The 18,438-nt window shown below is 50.0% G+C and overlaps 1 protein-coding gene and 1 long non-coding RNA gene across 7 annotated transcripts in view; one reads left to right on the top strand and one right to left on the bottom strand.

The window, feature by feature from the left end:
- Nckap5l (NCK-associated protein 5-like) overlaps positions 1-18,438 on the top strand; it is a 35,905-nt gene that overhangs the window by 10,368 nt on the left and 7,099 nt on the right. Inside the window, exons 2-7 of one of the 3 annotated variants that reach the window (XM_006521123.4) lie at positions 11,484-11,526; positions 13,382-13,531; positions 13,933-14,001; positions 14,088-14,126; positions 14,747-14,866; positions 18,104-18,217. In XM_006521123.4, coding sequence (XP_006521186.1) covers positions 13,421-13,531; positions 13,933-14,001; positions 14,088-14,126; positions 14,747-14,866; positions 18,104-18,217 — 453 coding nt within the window. In that variant the 5' untranslated portion in view covers positions 11,484-11,526; positions 13,382-13,420. Of the gene's footprint in view, positions 1-11,483; positions 11,545-13,381; positions 13,532-13,932; positions 14,002-14,087; positions 14,127-14,746; positions 14,867-18,103; positions 18,218-18,438 lie in introns of all 3 variants that reach the window. The other 2 variants (NM_001001884.1, XM_006521122.4) reach the window with 2 other exon arrangements.
- On the bottom strand, positions 1,198-14,759 carry Nckap5los. 4 transcript variants are annotated; one of them, XR_003951477.1, is made up of 5 exons: positions 14,717-14,759; positions 12,854-14,574; positions 12,240-12,402; positions 11,170-11,523; positions 1,198-8,572 (listed from the first exon to the last, which is right to left on the bottom strand). It is a non-coding gene; the product is annotated as an NCK-associated protein 5-like, opposite strand (long non-coding RNA). The 4 variants fall into 4 exon arrangements; XR_003951478.1 differs by having other exon boundaries at positions 12,854-14,028; positions 14,400-14,751; XR_001781770.2 differs by having other exon boundaries at positions 12,854-12,958; positions 14,400-14,751.

Here is an 18,438-nt window from a genome sequence, read left to right as displayed (position 1 = left end):
GAATAGTTGAAATTACAGGACTGTGCCAGCAGGCCCAGCCAGCCTAACTAACATGATGGTTTGGTATGTTTTCAGATTTGCTAAGTCAAGCTGACTAGCATATATGTTGCCTCTCATGTAACTGAAATTTTGTGTACCTCAACCCGGGTGGTCCCACCAGAAAACCCTAGCCCCTGGTAACTGCCGTTTTGTTCTGAACTCTATGGAGTCCACCTTTTCCAATGTCACACATGAAGGAGAGTGCTTTACTCACCTGTTTATTTACCCTGACTCCTCCTCCTGGCTGTTGTGTATGGTGTGCAGTTAACTCAGGCACAGGTAGTCCTTGGCCAATCATTTCATGTCCTTTGGCTGCAGGCTCAGAATAGGATTGCTCGGACATAGGTTATTACTACTTTAATATTTTGACGAGCTTTGAACTGCTTCCGGTAAGTGAGACATCATCTATAACCCCGCCAGCCGTATCCCCCCTTCCGTGTGTTGCCAGCACTTGCCGGCTTTCACCCTTTCATAGAGCTGTTACAGCAGGTGGGTGGTGATCTCTTATTGTGGTTTGGATTTCTATTTCCCTGATGGTTAGTGATGGTGAGTAATATTTATACATTTACTGGCCATTTGCACATCTTTTGAGAAAAGTCGTTTTAGGCTGTCTTTTTTTTTTTTCAAGACAGAGTTTCTCTGTAGCTCTGGCTGTACTGAAACTTACTCTACAGATTAGGCTGGTCTTGAACTCAGAGTTCTGCCTGCCTCTGCTTCATGAACACTGGCCCCTTAACTTTTTGTTAAAGTTTAAACTCTTTTTCATGAGTTTACGAGGTTTGAACTTGTGGAGGGTAAGTGGTTGAGACAGAGTCTCACTGGGTGTCCTGACTGGCCTGGAATGCACAGGGATCCACTTGCCTTTTTTTTTTTTTTTTTTTTTTTTTTTTTTAGATTTATTTATTTATTATATGTAAGTACACTGTAGCTGTCTTCAGACACTCCATAAGAGGGAGTGTCAGATCTTGTTACAGATGGTTGTGAACCACCATGTGGTTGCTGGGATTTGAACTCTGGACCTTCGGAAGAGCAGTCGGGTGCTCTTACCCACTGAGCCATCTCACCAGCCCCCGCCTTTTTTTTTTTTAACTTTTAAAAATAATTTAGTTATGTTATGTGCATTGGTGTTTTGCCTGCATGTGTGTCTGTGGTGGGTGTTGGAACCTGGAGTTACAGGGAGCTGTGAGCTGCCATGTGGGTGCTGGTAGGATGTGAGGAAGTGAATACATTCTGTCATTTCATCTTCTAAAAATTGTTCTGCTTAAAGAAAAATATACACGTGGTAACTTGCTACTCTGTCTTTTAAGAACACACACACGCTGGGCGTGGTGTCGCACGCCTTTAATCCCAGCACTCGGGAGGCAGAGGCAGGTGGATTTCTGAGTTCGAGGCCAGCCTGATCTACAGAGTGAGTTCCAGGACAGCCAGGGCTATACAGAGAAACCTTGTCTTGAAAAATTAAAAAGAAAGAAAGGAAGGAAGGACGGAAGGAAGAAAGAGAGAAAGAAAGACCGCAGCCCTCAGACTTTGTTGGTGAAATGGTAACTGTTTCAGCTTTGGAAGGCAGTCTGGTGCTTCCTTGAACAACTGGAAGTAGGTCACATGATCCCTCAGTCCTACTCATAGATCCCTAAGAGAATTGAAGACATGCAGCTTTCCACAAACGTGCCCATAGATGATATGATTGTAATAGCCCCAAGGTGCAGACAGCCTGAGTGTATACCTTCAGGGAGCGGATAAACAGATGTGGGCTGTGCACACAGGCTTAGCCGTGAAGAATGATCAGTAATAAAGCTTACAACACGGTGAACTCTGAACAGACTGTAAGGGGGTGAAAGGAGCCAGTCACAGGAGGCCACTTACTGTGTGATTCCATTCAAACAAAACGTCCAGAATAAAGAAACATACGAAGACAGAAGCTACACAGTGGTCCCTTGGGCTAGCTGGGTGGAAGCTGCTAAGGAAAAGGCAGGAGTAAACGATCTAAGATTGATGCGATTGGCCATTTAGCTGAGTATAGTGAGATCCAATGAATTGTCTGAGTTCCTCTGTATCTTGTAGATGTGCTTTAAGACCAGGTCTCAGGTATCCCAAGCTGGCCTTCAGCGTGAGAGCCTCTCACCTGCGCCTGAGCATGCTCAGATGGTGTGACACCATACCCAGCGTATGCACTTTAATCAGGTGGGTTGTACAGGATGGGGATTCTGCTCTGAATCTTGCTGAAGTAAGTGCAGGTAGAAGGAATTCCTGGAGCCGAGAGAGGCCAGCGAAGACTGGGAAGTGTGGCTTGGATTTACTGCTGTGGCAGTGACCTGCCACTTGGGACAGGAATAAGGAAGGGGTGAGAACTAAGCCCTCTATCCATATAAGTTTCGTCCTTTAGGGTTTTTTGGTTTTAATTAATTCTTCGTGAATTTTACCTCTTATACCCCAATCCCACTCGTCTCTCCATCCCTTCATATCCACCCTCCACTCCACCCTTGCAATCTCCCCCCAACCAAAGAAAACAAAAATAAAAACAAAAACAAAACAAAGAAGAAAAGAAAATATCTCTCAGTGGAAGCTGCAGTGTATCACAGTGTGTCACAGTGTCACCCTTTTCCCAAAGGCTCCAGCAGTGCATAGATGGGGTGTATGTTGGGTTGGTCAACTCAAAACCCCGGGTCTGGGCCTAGGTGGAAGTGAGTTGGTCAGCCCGACAGCTCTCCTACACCTGAGTCTCCAGGGCCAGCTCTCCTGACTTGCAAGGGCCAGGGCTCTCACGCCTGAGGGCGGCTCCTTTGGGGTTTTTCTATTTTGTATTGTTTGCTTTATGCTTGTTTTCTTTTGTTTTTCTTTTTTTAAAAGATTTATTTATTTATTATATGTAAGTACACTGTAGCTGTCTTCAGACACCCTAGAAGAGGGCATCAGATCTCATACAAATGGTTGTGAGCCACCATGTGGTTGCTGGGATTTGAACTCAGGACCTTCGGAGGAGGAGTCAGTGCTCTTAACCGCTGAGCCATCTTTCCAGCCCCTTGTTTTTCTTCGTTTTTGAGACCCTTGGTGATGTGTGAAAAAACTTTCTGGGGAGACACAACACATACATATACTCACTCTAGATAGGGAACCCAGATTAGACCCAGGTATGGATAACACCAAAGTCCAACTTGGTGAACCGTTCCGTTTTATTGAAGTTACTTACAGGAGCAGAAATGACTGAGAGGTGGCTTCATCACCAAAGGGATGAGTGCGAGTGACCGCTGACACAGCTGGGAACCTGGAGCTCGCTGCTCAGCAGGCTGCAGAGTGTCCTTTCCAGGTGCTCTGAGGGTTTTAAACCTTGCCAAGCAACTCTGCTGGCCTCAGAAGTCCTCTCTGTAGCTTTTCTCCTCTGAGAGTCTTCATCACAGTGCAGTTTTCTTGGTCTGAGAGGGACCCTCAACTCTTACTTCACACTCTGCCGACAAGGGGCCTAGTAAATCCGGTCAGTTTTAGGGACTTCCGGAAGCTATTGTGAGTTGCTCACCTTCCTGTTTAAGGAATTTCCCTGCAGACTGGAATGTTTCAGCCTCACAGGAACTACCACATCTTAAAATTGCATGAGAAGTTTTTGAGCGGATGCTTAGCATGCTCGAGGCTCTGAGAGTAACTCCTAGCACATAAAAAAAGTGAATGGGAGAAATGCCTTCAGAAGGTAGATACCAAAACCAGGCAGGGATGTGTCAGTCATAACGAACTGGCCTGGGCAGGGAAGAGACAGCTCGCTGCTCTAACGGGTGATGAGCAGGGATGGAAGATTTGATTTTATGGCTCATTTTGAGACAGTGTCTCACCATGTAGTCCTGGCTGGCCTGGAACTCAGTATGCAGACCAGGCTGGCCTCGAGCTCATAGAGATCCACCTGCCTCTGCCTCTGCCTCTGCCTCTGTGCTGAGTGCTGAGATTAAAAATGTGTGCACCTAAGCCTGGTGAGAAGATTCTTATAGGGGAAAAGCCAGCAGCTGGAATCTCCCTCTGGGGAGATGGGATGGGTAGCTGAGCGGGAATCGTGGTTTCAAGATTGGAGAAGTAGCTCTGGCCAGAGGCCTTGATGGAGAGCCGGTGGGACCCATGGCACAAGTGACCCCTGAGTTGACACAGAAAAAGTGAGAAAAGTAGGTAAACAAAAGCTGGGGACAGGAGTGAGTGTCCGTCCTTTGTCTTTCCCTCTCCCATTCCCTGCAGAAAGGATATGCCAGAGGACCTGGGGGTCTCCGGCCACCAGCTATGGTGGCTCTTCAAAACTGGGTTCCATCTGGGCTTGGCTTGTGCTTCCCTGGAATCTCACAGCTAGGGAAGTGGGAAAGTAGAATATGGAGTTCAGGCTAGCCTCAGCTACTGAAGATGATAGATAGATAGATAGATAGATAGATAGATAGATAGATAGATAGATTAATTGATTATAGATGGTAGATAGATACATAGATACATAAATGGATGATAAAGATAGATACATAAACATATGGATTATAAAGATAGATTGATTATAGATAGATGATAGATAGACACATAGATAGATGATAGATAGATAGATAGATAGATAGATAGATAGATAGATAGAACCATAGATAGATTATAGATAGATGATAGACACATAGGTAGATGGATGATAAAGACATAGGTGATAGATAGATAGATAGATAGAACCATAGATAGGTTATAGATAGATGATGGATAGATACATAGATGGATGATAAAGATAGGTAGATAGGTAGTAGATAGATAGATGGATAAATGATAGGTGATAGATAGATGGAGGATAGATGGATTGATAAGCAGAAAGAGTGTAACTTCTCGGTTGGATTAGCCATCTTTCCCACCTGTAGGTAGTGCTAACAGTGATAAACTGAACTTTCCCTCTCGGCTCTGGATGGCTGTTCTGGACGGGATCCTCTGACTGTACAGTAGCGTGGTTGGTAGAGGGTTCATCCCTTGGCCTGATCCCGGGACTGCAAAAACAAAACTAAAAGCTAACCAAGCGTGATTCTCAACCAAGCATGATTCTCCAGCCTTTTGATATATGATCTCTATGCTTTCTTTCTAGGGAAAGATTTATTTAGTCTGTATTTTCATAGGCTTCAAACCATTGCTTTAGGCCTGTGGCAAGACAGAAACGTGGTAGCCAGGAAGCCACAGGAAAGAGGCCTCTATGCCCTCTGGCTACCCTTCCTATGCTGTGTTAGAACTGAGAGTTTAAAATGTTTATTCTGTTCACTTAAAGGTCAATGAGATGGCTTATCCTGGTAAAGGCATTTGACACTGAGCCTGACAGCATCTGGAGTTTGATCTCCAGAGACCTTAGGGTGAAGGAGAGAGACGACGCCCAAGAATTGTCCTCTGACTTCCACACATGCGCCTTCATGTGCATGCAAAAACAGACTGTTAGGCAGGCAGGTGTAAAAGCAGGTATATTGAGATGGTTTAGTGGGCAAACACTTGCCACCAAGCCTAATGGCCTGAGTTTGACACCCAGGACTAGAAAGGAGAGAAAAACAACTTTTGGTAGTCAGTTCTGACCTTCATACATGCACCAAAATGAGAACACGTGTACATGCATACACACACACATCGTCATTGTCATCGTTGTAATAGTAATTACACCACCTAGTTGTGCCCTTAATTCCAGTACTCAAGAATCAGGTAGCTCTCTGAGTTCAAGGCCAGCCTGGTCTACATAACAAATTCCAAGCCAGCCAAGGCTATATATTGAGGCCCAGTCTCAAAACAAGCAGACAAACAAATAAACAATACAGTGAAATAGAAATGTTAGAAATAATAACCGTGATGCCATATCTTATGAAAATAATTATATGTCCTAAAACAAAAGAGTGGAGAATGCCCGTGTTCTTACTGCTTGCAAATCTGGTGTCTGACTTTGTAGAGAGCAGAGAGATCCTCTTATCTGCTTCTGCGTCGTGGGAAGGGCCCCTGGAGAAGGTGGCGAGGAATGGGGGTAGACAGTGTCATGACTGGGGTCCCCAGGCCACTCCGTGAGAGTTACTCTTCTAGAACAATCTCTACATAGTGGGAAGGAACCTCTTTCTGAGAGACTGACTTGCCTGAAGTCACATAGCATCTCAGTTGTGCAGTGGGCTAGGCCTTACCTCTCTCTCTGCCTTCTGGTCTGATATTTTTTCCATCTCCTTAGCTGGGTTGGCTTAGCTCTTGGCTGGCCTTTTGGGAGTGGGGCCTCGGCTGCTTGGCTGCTGAGCCCCTGGTGTGTAGTCCTACAAATAAACCCATTGTGTGGGAACCCCTTCCTTCTCCCCACCTCCAGCAGCTGTTACCCTTGGACAGGGAACAGGAGATCTCTGAGCGCTGAGATGAGGAAGGTTGTAATTCAGACGTCTTCGAGGGGCTAACAACACCCCACACTGCTTGAATACTACACTGTAGGAGAAGCCTGGTCCTGCTCTTAGTTGGTTTGGAAGAACCTGCAGTCTGTGGTGGGTTCTTGGGGTACCCTTGAGTGGAGCTGGAGGGAGGATCCAGTAGGCATTACTGCAGAAGGGCCATTGTGTCTATGGACCAGCTTGGGGGACGGCCGCACTTTCTTGGCTTCTTTCCCCGTGGAAGGAGTGAATCCAGTTGGAATCCTTAGCTACTTTGAGCCAGAAATTAAGTGGGCTCTCTCAGGTCCCACCCTGTGACTGCCCACACTCTCTGCAAACCGGGGTTACTCTTAGCTTGCTCTGTGTCTGCTGTGGGTGCAAAGGTTGCTGTTGATAAGTGGACCCCTGGGTGTGACAGGCTGGGATTCCAGAGAGCAGCTGGCCAGGGAGCTGAACTGGCTGGTGTCACTGATGATTCTTTAAGTAAAGCCCCCATCCCTTCCTCCGTGCAGCTGCTCACTCCTCCCCCACCCCCTGCCCCTGGCTTTTCTCCCAGGAGGACTGTTCAGGGAACAGCTGGGGAATGAGGGGCTCCTCAGGGCCAGAAGGCCTTGGCTGATGGCCCAGGTGAGCAGAGAGAGAGAGAGAGACCAGGCAACCATGCTTCACACACACACACACACACACACACACACACACACACTGGAGAGGAGGGGCTGGGGCACTCCTTGGCTGACTCAAGGTCAGTATGGCAAGATCTGTGTTTGAGGTGCAGAAACTGTTGTCTGTCCTAGCCTTCTAGATTTAAGGGGGTGCAGGGCTGAGGGCTCAGTGCTTTGCATGCACAAGACCTGGCTTTGGGTTGGGGAGATAAAGGCATTTCTCTGTTGGCTTGTGGTAGGGTCTACTGTAGTCCGGACTGGCCCAGTTCTCCTGCCTCCCCCTTCCTATCCCTGGGTTACAGGCATGAGCCACCAGACTTTGGAGTTTAAATTTTTACTCTGTTGTTTTTTTGTTTTTTTTAAGGTTTATTTATTTATTTTATGTATGTGAGTACACTGTCTCTGTCTTCGGACACATCTGAAGAGGACATCAGATCCCATTACAGATGGTTATGAGCCACCATGTGGTTGCTGGGAATTGAACTCTGGTCCTCTGGAAGAGCAGCCAGTGCTCTTTAACTACTAAGCCATCTCTCCAGTCCTAAAGTTTTTAAAGTTTTACTGTTTGTTCGGGTTTTCTTCTTTCTTTCTTTCTTTCTTTCTTTCTTTCTTTCTTTCTTTCTTTCTTTCTTTCTTCCTTTCTTCCTTCCTTCCTTTCTTTCTTTCTTTCTTTCTTTCTTTCTTTTTTCTTTTATTTTCTTCCTTCCTCTCTTTCTTTCTCTTTTCTTTTCTTTTCTTTTCTTCTCCTTTCTTTTTTTAAGTTTTTCAAAACAGGGTTTCTCTGTGTAGCCATGGCTGTCCTGGGACTCTCTGTTTACCAGGCTGGCCTCGAATTCCCAAGTGCTAAGATTAAAGGCGTGCTCTGAAGGCTTGTTTCTGAAGGCTACTTTAGGGGAATATGTTCCTTACCATTCTGTCTTGTTTTTTAAAGACAGGCTCTTGCTCTAATCCAAGCTGGTGTGTCATATCTCACCACATAAGCAGTCCTCCTGCCTCAGCATCAAGATCACAGGTGCAAGCCACAGGCCTGACTGGCCAGACACTTCTCAGCAGTTTTCTCTTCCTGTCTCCCTGTTGCCTGAGAGCTTTCTGCTTGTCCTCCCTCCCCCTCCACACACACTAAAGTCACTTCCCTGTGAATCAGGCCCCTTAAGAAGGGAGGAGCCTCTTGCTCACCTTTCTAGCAGAAGCTTCCAGTCACATTAAGAGTCTCCAGAGCCAGTCTCTTCCCCACTACCCAGCCTGGCTGGCAAGGAGTTCTCTGATCCAACCTTTCTGATGCGCTGTGGAACCACACAGGAATGTTTGAAACTGGGGCCATCCTGGGATCCAAGCCTGGGTTTTCCCAGCAACTGGTGCGACTAAGCCCCAAGGGAGGAGGAGGAGAGTGCTTGGCCGAGGCTCAGCGACATCCCACATGTTCAGCATCTGGGGAAAAGACTTCTGCGGCTTCATTTAATGTAGCCCATTGTCAGGAGATCCAGGTGACCCTGTCACTATGCATCCTGGTGTTCCCTAGAGGGCCACAGGAAAGGTTTCGAAAAATCTTTAACATTTTTTTCAAAAGTAAATGACTATCTCCATGTGTCTGTCCCAGGCTGGCTTTGAACTCATGACACTTCTACCTAAGCTTCTACATGTTCCAGGCTTGTGCCAGCACATCTACCTTCTCAATAAACCCTCCACTTCCTAGGATGTAAGGTTGCTACCCACCATGCCTGCCAATCCAGGCCCACGTGGTAGAAAGAGAGAACCAACTGCTTCAAGTTACCCGCAGAGCTGACTTCCATGTGTGTGATGTGGCATATACTCAGGCACACAGACACACAAATGTAATACATACACATAGATGTTGATGCACACAGACACACAAATGTAATACATACACATAGATGTAGCTGTGCCCCTCCCCAGCACCAGTTTAAGTGTGGAGCTTTTCCTTGGACTCCTCTCCTGTGTAGCTGACAGCTTCTTGCTCTCTGCTAGTGGCAGCCTACAGACTCCACCCTGGGTTGGCCACGGCCTCTGGAGCAGGGTGCTGCATCGTCTCTTCCACAGTGGGAATGACTCAAAATTTTCCTCGAGGCAGCCATTGCAGAGAGCACTGCAGGAGCGACCGTTACTCTCACATAGTCTAGACACGTCAGGGTCTCCAGTGCATCCCCACGGGACTTGACCTCAAGCTCTGTCCCTCACGCCTGCCTGGCACGCTTTTTAATGGTTTTATGACGAGACATCCTGGTAAATCACCTCTATGCTGTTTTGGGGGTTTGTCTTGGGTAAAGAGCTGTTAAACTTCCCTTGTCTCAAGCTTTATAATTTCCAGGCGCTGGGCCTTGCCCTGTGTATCCCAGTCACCTTCCCAGGGCGCAGATGTTTGCACACGTGCCAACTGCTCTTCCCTGGGGGTTGCTGAGGTGTGTGTGTGTGTGTGTGTGTGTGTGTGTGCGCGCGCGCGCGCGCAGAGTGTAGCATTGAGGGGAAAGCTGATGGTCTCTGGTCATCAGGAGCTGCAGCATGGAGCTGGGGATGATAGGCAGACAGTGCTGGAGTGAGAGCAGATCTGTGAATGCAACCTGAGGCCTTTACATCTGTGTGTGGGAAGGGAAACAACTTTTTAAAATTGTTTTCATTTTTTCCCAGGCCCCCATTTCTAAATATATCAAATGAGATGATGTCGGGAACAAATCAAGTTAGACTGAGCTCACTTTACAATGTTAAAATAACAAAGGTCTTTAACTTAGAAAAGATTTATTGTATTTATTTTATGTGTGTGAGTGGTTTGCCTGCACTGTGTAAATGCACCACGTCTTTGCAATGCCTTGGAGGGCAGGAGAAGGTGATGAAGCCCCTGGAGCTGGAGTTACAGGTGTTTGTGAGCTGCCACGTGGGTGCTGGGAACTGAACCCTAGTCTTCTACAGGAGCAGAAAGTGAGCCATTTCTCCAACTGCCAGGGCTATATGTTTTTGTGGAGTGTTAAAAATTAGTATTAAGCCAGGCAGTGGTAGTGCACACCTTTAGTCCTAGGCAAGCCTATCCCTGAGTTCGAGGCCAGCCTGGTCTACAGAGTGAGTTCCAAGACAGCCAGGGCTACACAGAAACCATGTCTCAAAAATATATATATTACATAGTTCTTCCTTTTCTGCTTTCAGAGGCCCGTACCCACTATGGAATGCATACATACACCAAGAAGGAAGACATCAGTGGCAGAATGTTTGCCTGGCATGCCATAACGTCAGGCCCCTGGCACTCACACACACACACACACACACACACACACACATACACACACACACTAGCAAGGCTTCTCTCCTTTGCCTGTTTCCCTGGCCTCAGAACTTCTAGCTGACTCCTTTTGAGTGTTTGAAGAGACTGGGCTTGCCCTGTGCTGACAGGGTAGAGGCCTGAAAGGGAAGGTCCTCAGAGGTCAGAGCAGGCCAGGCTAGGCAGTGCCTAAGACATGTAGATGCCCTGCACCTAAGACTCCAGTGTGGGGGGTCTGGAACTCAGGTTCACTATGAACCCAAGACCACCGCAAGCTTTGTACTAATCAAAAGTGTCCAGTGAGCTCAGGCTAAACACTATTACTTCAGTGTGTCCTCCGCCTGCCCTTTGCACTGAGTAATCTTACCCGTTTCTCAAGCCAGGAAAGTTAATTCTCCCGAGTCAGGGTCTTAACCCAAGTCTGGCCAGCTGTAAAGATCTGGGGTTCCATACATCAGGCTCCGCCTACCGTGGCCTCAGGGGTGGGCAGAGCTTGCACATAAGCTGTCGGATGTAGCTAATGGTAAGGCTTGGATGTGTACAGCTGAGGCCACAGAGCAGGGGGCATCCACACCTGTCCCAGTGTGCGGTGTGAACCAGCCGTGGGATTGCAGCAAGGTCCTTTACCCTGAGAACGCTGGTAACCCCGGCCAGCATGGTTAGAGACATTAATGCAGGGGCACAGAAAAGCCTTCTGACACTAAACGCACACAGGGTAGATTCCGTGTTTGCTAGAGTTACTATTCCTTAATTTGCTCTAAATGCAAGCATTGATTATAGCATTTATCTCCTCCTGTGATGAGAAAATTAGAGGCACTGTGGGTTTGGAAGGGCACTGAAGTCTCACCTGGGAGGCAAATGACGTCTGGCTGGAATCTGGAGACCTCTGTGGGGCAAGCGGAACCATGTCACCAGACAAAAACTGGGAAGGTTGAACGGATTTAAAGGCTGCCACTGGCTCGTTGCTCTTCCTTTCGGGGGTTTCCTCTCAACCCCGTGCGGTCCTCTGCCTGCTGTCAGCGCTTAGCGCTCTCTCCCTGATGTTGTCTCCCTTGTCCGTTAGGTAGAAGCTTTGAAAGTAAAACGGCAGGGCTCTGGGCTTACTCCAGACCTACCATGCACTGAGGGAATGCCGCAACACCGTTCCTCTGTCCTTTACAGGTGAGGTGACCCATCTGGCTGCCAGAGTGAACGAGCCAGCCTGGTGAGGAACAGAGACCTGGTGAGGGACCCGGGGCCTGTGCGTGCTGGGACTGGGGAAGGAGCTGGGGCTGAGAGAGGCCACACTGTGTCTCACAGCGGAGGAGTGAGGGTTAGGTGCTGAGAGAGACTTCCCCTTCTCTGATCCACAATTTCTAATTCTCTTTTATGGGGCCTTTAACTGGGAAGGACGAAGCAGAGAGGCCCTTGGTGGAGGCTAAGAGGCATGCCCCCCTCGGCACAAAGGTTCCACATTGCGATGTAGTCATTGTTCTTGTGTCACCGTGCCCAAAATACCTGACGGAAATAACGTTGTGGGGTTTTTTTTTGTTTTGTTTTGTTTTTTGTTTTTTTTTTTTAAAGCCAGACTTTTTTTTTTTTTTTTTTTTTTTTTTTTGCTCTTGGCAAGGAAGACAGTGTTAAAGTGGCTTCATCTGTAGTGGCAAAAGTCTGAGGTAAAAACTGTTAGCAACTACTGGTCAGGAAGCGGCCAGCCGGGAGCTTAGAGACCGAGCTATATCCTCCGAAGGTCCTAAAGACTGCTGCTCAGGGAACATGGGCTCAAGATGAGCCTGAGGGGGCCTGGAGTGAGCGGGTGGGAGTGGGGGTGAATCAAGCAGGGCCCAGAGCAAGCAGGCCAGAGCAATGGGAGAAAGGGCAGGGTGGGGGTGGAAGATGAGCTCGTGGGGGACATTTCAGATTCAAGCTGAGACATACGTAACACAAAGGGTCTCAGATGAAAGATGAAGACTTGTCATTTCAAGCCAACAGCAACGGCAGGAGCCTCGTTGATAGGAAAGGCACAGCGCAGTGCCAGTCAGAGCCCTGCTGTGCTCCTGTGTGTTCAGGGTAGAATAGTCTCTGGTCTTCAGTGTGTGTCCTGCATGGCAGATTACACAGGAAGAGTGAGTTTGGTCAGGGAAGTGAGTACTGTGCCCTGTGCCCTGTGCTGAGAAGCTGATAGCCTTGGTCGGGGGGTTGGGGGGTAGGGGGTGGGTGGAGGGGACCATTATAGAACTGCTGAGAACAGCACACCAAGCACAAATAGAGCTCGAGAGCCTGTGGAACAATAGAAAGACCTGGCCGTGCTGTGAGGCAGGTGGCATCAAGAGGCACCAGCAGAGAGTGTGCAAAGCCCCCTGGCCCACTGGGACCTCGGCGGCAGTGTTTTAAGCCCTCTCAGAGTGCCTGGATCATTTGGAGCCAGAAGAGGGAGTGTGGGAGGCACAAAGGATGCTTCATGGTATGTCCAAGAGGAGACAAAGCATATCTGTGGTGTGGGTGCTGGGAATTGAACCTGGATCCTCGGGAAGAGCAGGCAGCCCTCTTACCTGCTGAGCCGTAGGTTGAGCCCATCTTTACTTTTCAAATACCCTTGGTGCCTGGCGTGGTTGCTGCACACTTTCAGTCCTCAGGAGACGGAGGTAGAGGGATCTCTGTGAATTCAAGGCCAGACTGGTCTACAGAGTGAGTCCAGGACAGCCAGGACTTGTTACACAGTGGAACCCTGTCTTGTATAAATAAATAAACAAATATCCCTTGGCAGACTTAAGTTTTACGTGTCAACAGTGAGTGACATTAGTTGAAGTTGGTGTTACTTTCTAAACAGGGACGTTGAGTCACAGGGCAGCTGGTTGACCAGTAAAAAATTCGGGCTCTAGGCCCCCATGCAGGGTGTGTGTGAGCGCTGGGGTTCCTATAGGCACAGTCTCGGCCTCAGGATGGGAAGAATAAACAAGAGTCACCCAGCCTAACCTTGAGCTGTTGCATTATCACCAGTATAGCAGAGGTCACTAGAGAGTTTTGTCACCCTCCTCCTGCCTTCTCTCCTTGCCTGTTCCTGGTCTGCCTGGGAGTAGCCTGCCAGGCCTCATTCCCAGAGCCTGACTCCCAAGGTCATGGACCAGCCGGCCGGAGGCACCGGAAAGCTGAGGGCATCGGCTGGTGAGGACGACAGCATGGAGCTCAGCACCTGCCAGGAGCTTCTGCACCGACTTCGGGAGCTGGAGGTACGCGGTGGCAGGCAGGGCAGGGCGGGGCATGGGGAGTCAGGGCTGCCCACCGCTGAGCTCAGTGTGGAGAAGGCTTGCCAGGCAGGAGAGGGCTGGACGGTTGGTTCTTTATTAAAGCTCCCCTGGGAAGCCCCGGTTCCTCTTCACTCTCCAGCTCGGGCGACAGTGAAGAGTACGTAGCTGTCCTATGCCACGAGTGTCTCTTCCCCACCCCCACCCCACCTTTACGACCCTACTGGTTCCAAGGACAGTGATATCCATAGAGGCTACTAGGTAAAACGGTCAGATAACCCTGGTCCAGGAGTTTGATGGACAGGGCAAAGCCTGTCCACTCTGCCACCCTCGCTCCCAGGGTACAAATGAGCCTCAATGATTCCCCTTTCCACCTCACCCTACAGGCAGAGAACTCGGCGCTTGCGCAGGCCAATGAGAACCAGCGGGAGACTTACGAACGCTGTCTGGATGAGGTCTGTGGGGTTTGCCGAAGGACAGGGCTGGGGACAGGGGTGGGTGGGCAAAACGCCAGCTCAGCTCCCGGACTTTGTGTCCCCAGGTTGCCAACCACGTGGTACAGGCTCTACTGAACCAGAAGGTGAGTGGATTCAGGACTGTCTCACACCCACCTAACTGCTGCAGGATAGACCCAGGGTATACACAGGAGGTACAGCCCTGGGACTCCAGAGACCTGCTCAACTAAGTCTCTACCACCACGGAGTAGCCTAGGAGGAGCTCCCTATTGGCCCACTTGGCCCATGCCACTACCTCTGATTGGCCCGTTATTCTCTACCAGGAAGCAGAGTGAGTTGTTAAGGCCAGGTCTCTGAACCATGGGAACTTTGATTTGGACTAGAATGCCTTCTCTTACCTGGAGCCCAGCTGATTTCTCTATCGCCTTCAAAACACTACCAACGTCATGAGCCTCTATGGCCTTGAAGTGTTTTCTTCAGATCGCTGTGATGCGGGCCACTTAGACGTCAGGGTTCTCCCACGCCTTAGATGCCCCTCCCTTTTGACATGGCTTCTAGGAGGGAGGAAGCCAGCTGCAGAAATGGTGGAAATGACAGACTGGCCTTTACCGTAGTTCATTAGGGTAGCAAACCTTGAGAGCTCATCCCCAGAGGCTGTAGGTGTGAGCACAGCTGGCGGGGGCGGGAAGTCGCTGTCCCTCTCCTGCCTCCTCACCTTTGCTTCCTGTCCTTCCTGGGTGGACAGGACCTGCGGGAAGAGTGTATCAAACTGAAGAAGAGGGTGTTTGACCTGGAGCGGCAGAATCAGGTGTTGAGTGCACTACTGCAGCAGAAACTACAGCTCACGGCCAACTCCCTCCCTCAGGTGGGCAGATCATTTTCCTGTGGGCCCCGTCAGCATCAGCTTGCTCTTCTGTTCACCTCATAGGAGCAGGGTGTCCGCTGTCCTTAACACAGGGCCTGTGACCTTGCGGTGAAGGTATACTTGGACTAACAGACTTGCATTTTAGCTGAAAGAAAACTTCCCGAGTCCCTATAGACTCATCTGTCAACGCCATTCCCAGGGTCTCCCTACTCAGGCAGACAGTATCTTCAGTTGTTGTTGTTGAAGGAGGAGGAGGGGGAGGACAGGGTCTCACTCTGCATCCCTGGCTGGACTTACACTCAGGCAGTCCTCCTGCCTCAGCTACCCAAGTACTAAGATGAGAAGCATGGCCCTCACTCCTAGTGTACCCCTTCATATAAGAGAAAGTTGAGATTCACCCTGCCCTGTGTGGGGAGTCGGTCGGGTGGAGGCTGCAAATGCAGTTATTTCCAGTTCCCTAGAGGCCCCTGTGGCCACTGACGTGGCTTCTTCCTGGCCAGGGCCAGGGCAGGGCTAAGCATAAGGAGCCCAGAGCTGCGTGTCACAGAGAGGACAAGAACGGCACTTCACCCCGTTCACTGGATATGGGTGGCTGCACATACTGGGTTTGAACTTCACAGGCACTGGTTTCTATTGGCAGGCTGGACCCTGCCTGCCCTGGGAACAGTGTGGGGGTGGGGGTGGGGCGCTGGCTCGGGGTATGAGTCCTGGGATCAGTTGTCATGGATGTCACTCTGTCAGGAGCCTCAAGGATGGAAGAAGATACAGAGATAAGAGTGGTCTGGAAGTCAAGGAGAATAGCAGGTTGCCTCTGAGGGCAGCCAGCCCCTGCCCCCATTTTGACAATGAAAGCAGCTTTATCAGCGTGGAGCTGAGCCATGTCTGTCTGAACATGTGTGTTTGTCCAAATGATCCAGCCTGGTATCTGATTCCCCGTGAACTGAATCTCGGGCAGCAATGGATAGTCCGCAGTTGCCCCTGCAGCTGTTGTGCCTCTGCAGGGACCCCTGAGGCCTAGCTGTCACCAGCCTTCCCCCACCCAGTGAACCACCCACAGTCACTTTTTCAAAAACCTGAATGGACTGTGGGATCACCGAGGGTCGGTCCAGTCAATCTCTCACCCAAGTTCCCATGATGCAATGGAAAATTACAAGCGTTAAATGTTGGCCTCAAGTAAACTGGGGTTGGGTTTCTAACTGAACTGCTTTTTAGCTAAGTGTGGCCTTGGGCAAAGTATCAAACTATATAAATGTTAGGTTTTTCCCTTACAAATGGCACAAAAACACTGGCATTACACATCCTTGCGAGGATTAAATGAGGTAATATATGGTGCTCTGCTCGCTGACAGTCGGCGAATGGCAGCGGTTTAGTAGTATTAACGTGACTCCCAGGGTGAGCTTCGCTGGGTTGAAAGCCCCATTGCGCAGACACTAATTAAGCTTCCCTTGGAAGCCATGCCTTTGCCAAGGCCTGAGGAACCGATCTCAAGGCCCTGTGGGTGTTACATCCTGTGCAGGGTGTGTTTCTGGACGGCTGAGACTGCTTAGAGGCAGCCCATGGACAGCCATGCTAGAGTCAAGTGTGGCAGCTCTGCTTGTCCAAGGGTACAGGATAGGGGCAGCTAGCCCTTGGAGGACTGGGAGGCCTGGGGGTCGGCTTGCTCAGTGGTAAGGGACTTGTCATGCAAACGTTAGGGCTTGTGCGTAGTTCCCCAGCACCCCATGTCAAAAGCTGGACATGATACTCTGTGCTTACGATCCAGGCTCTGAGGTGGAGGCAGGGAGGTCCCTGTGGTTCACTGGCCAGCCAGCTGAGCCCACTCTGTGAGCCCCAGGTCCCCGTGTTGAGCCCTGCTTCTAAGAAACAAGGCAGGTGACTCCTGAGGAGCAGTGTTCAAGAGTGTGAATGTGTGTGTGCATGCATGCACGTATGCACACGCATGCACAATGTTCACACAGACTTAAGGAAGTTCCTGCAAGGAAATGACATTGGACCTGTGTGCCGGGTGGAAAGGAGTCTGACAAAGAGTCTGTAGATGGCTGCGGAGAAGGAAGTCCCCATGGAAGGAGCACCCAGAGGGTGGCACACTTTCAGCTTGGGTAGATGAAGGATGCGAGACAGGAAGTGAGGAGGAGGAGGGGCAGGAGCTGCTTGAGGGATCCACAGCCCGTGGGGGGAGAGGATCTACGGTGGGGGGAGAGGATCTACAGTGGGGGGAGAGGATCTACGGTGGCCAGGGGAAGAGGCCTCACAGCACAGAAGCACTTTAGGAAAAGGTCACCTTAGCTTCCTTGTGCAAGACTAAAAGCCACTGAATGGGGTCAAGGGGATTGGAATACCAAGCACTGTCAGGCCAGGAGTGCAGCTCTGGGCTGCAGATGGCCAAGGGCAAGGCCTAGATGCTACAGGGATTTTAAGGCTGGGAATGGGGGGGAGGGGGGCAGCAACGAGGTGAGTGAAGGGTTAAAGCTGATTCATCCCCATTCAACATGCAAGAAGAACTCTCAAGGACCAAGAGAGTCTGCTCCAAAGTAGGTAGCCTGGGCTACATGCTCCTTGTACAATCTAGAGAGTAGATACCTCCCATGAGACCGGGGAACACAGAGTGATAGCTCGCTGCCTTTCATGTGTGCACGAGAGACACGGGAAAGGAAGAGAGCCTGTTGCTGGCCCCTTGCTAGCTGCAGGCTGAAGTGAACTGTGCAGGCCTCCGTGCCTAGCTTTTGGGGATGCGTTTGGGTTTTGTTTTTTTTTTTTTTGAGACAGGTTTTTCTCCATGTGGCCCTGGCTATCCTGGAACGTGTGCTGTACTATAGTCCAGGCTGGCCTCAAAGTCACAGGGATCCCCCAGCCTCTGCCTTCCAAGTGCCACCACCACTTGGCATGACTTTGTTTTCTTAGATCCTAGGTGGTCAGAATAGGAAGGGGCCTTCATGGTAGTGTTCTTTTTTAAGCGAGAAAGCAGAGTAGTTCTGGTGCCGAGCTAGGCGCACTGGGTTAGACCTGCCGCTGTCTGCTGTGCCCTGCACATGTCCCCCAACCCAATCCCTTTGCTCTAGTCTGCTTTCATGTCACCCAGACCTGTACTGTCTTCAGACTGTCCCCTGTGTTTAGCTTGCCTTATCAGCAGAAGGACAATGATAAGAGCCGTACCGTAGGCCAGGGGCCATCCCTGGAGGGGCACAGTGGGGCTGCCTGGCTCCGAGAGGGGTGAATAACACTGCATTCTCTCTGCAGATCCCACTCACACCACTCCAGCCGCCATCAGAACGACCAACCTCCCCAGCCCCAAATGTCTCTGAGGGACCAGCCACCTCACTGCCTTCAGGACTCTGTGCTGGGCAAAGAGAGGTAAGGAGGAGTAGACACTGGGTTTGTGTCTTACTGGCTAGAGGCTCCACCGCGGGTTCTTAACGAGTCTCAGGAACAGGCTGCTTCTCCTGCAGGCTCCTATCCAGGACGGAAGTGTGAGCCCTTAGCTGTCAGCCTCATACCAAGAAAAACAGGCTCCCTATCTCCCACCCCCCACCCCCCACCCCCCAGTCATGGCCTGCACGCGAATGTGTAAAGTC

Source organism: Mus musculus, chromosome 15, assembly GCF_000001635.26.
Source record: "Mus musculus strain C57BL/6J chromosome 15, GRCm38.p6 C57BL/6J".
In the NCBI taxonomy this organism is placed as follows: Eukaryota; Metazoa; Chordata; class Mammalia; order Rodentia; family Muridae; genus Mus; species Mus musculus.
This window is presented reverse-complemented; position numbering and strand designations above follow the sequence as displayed.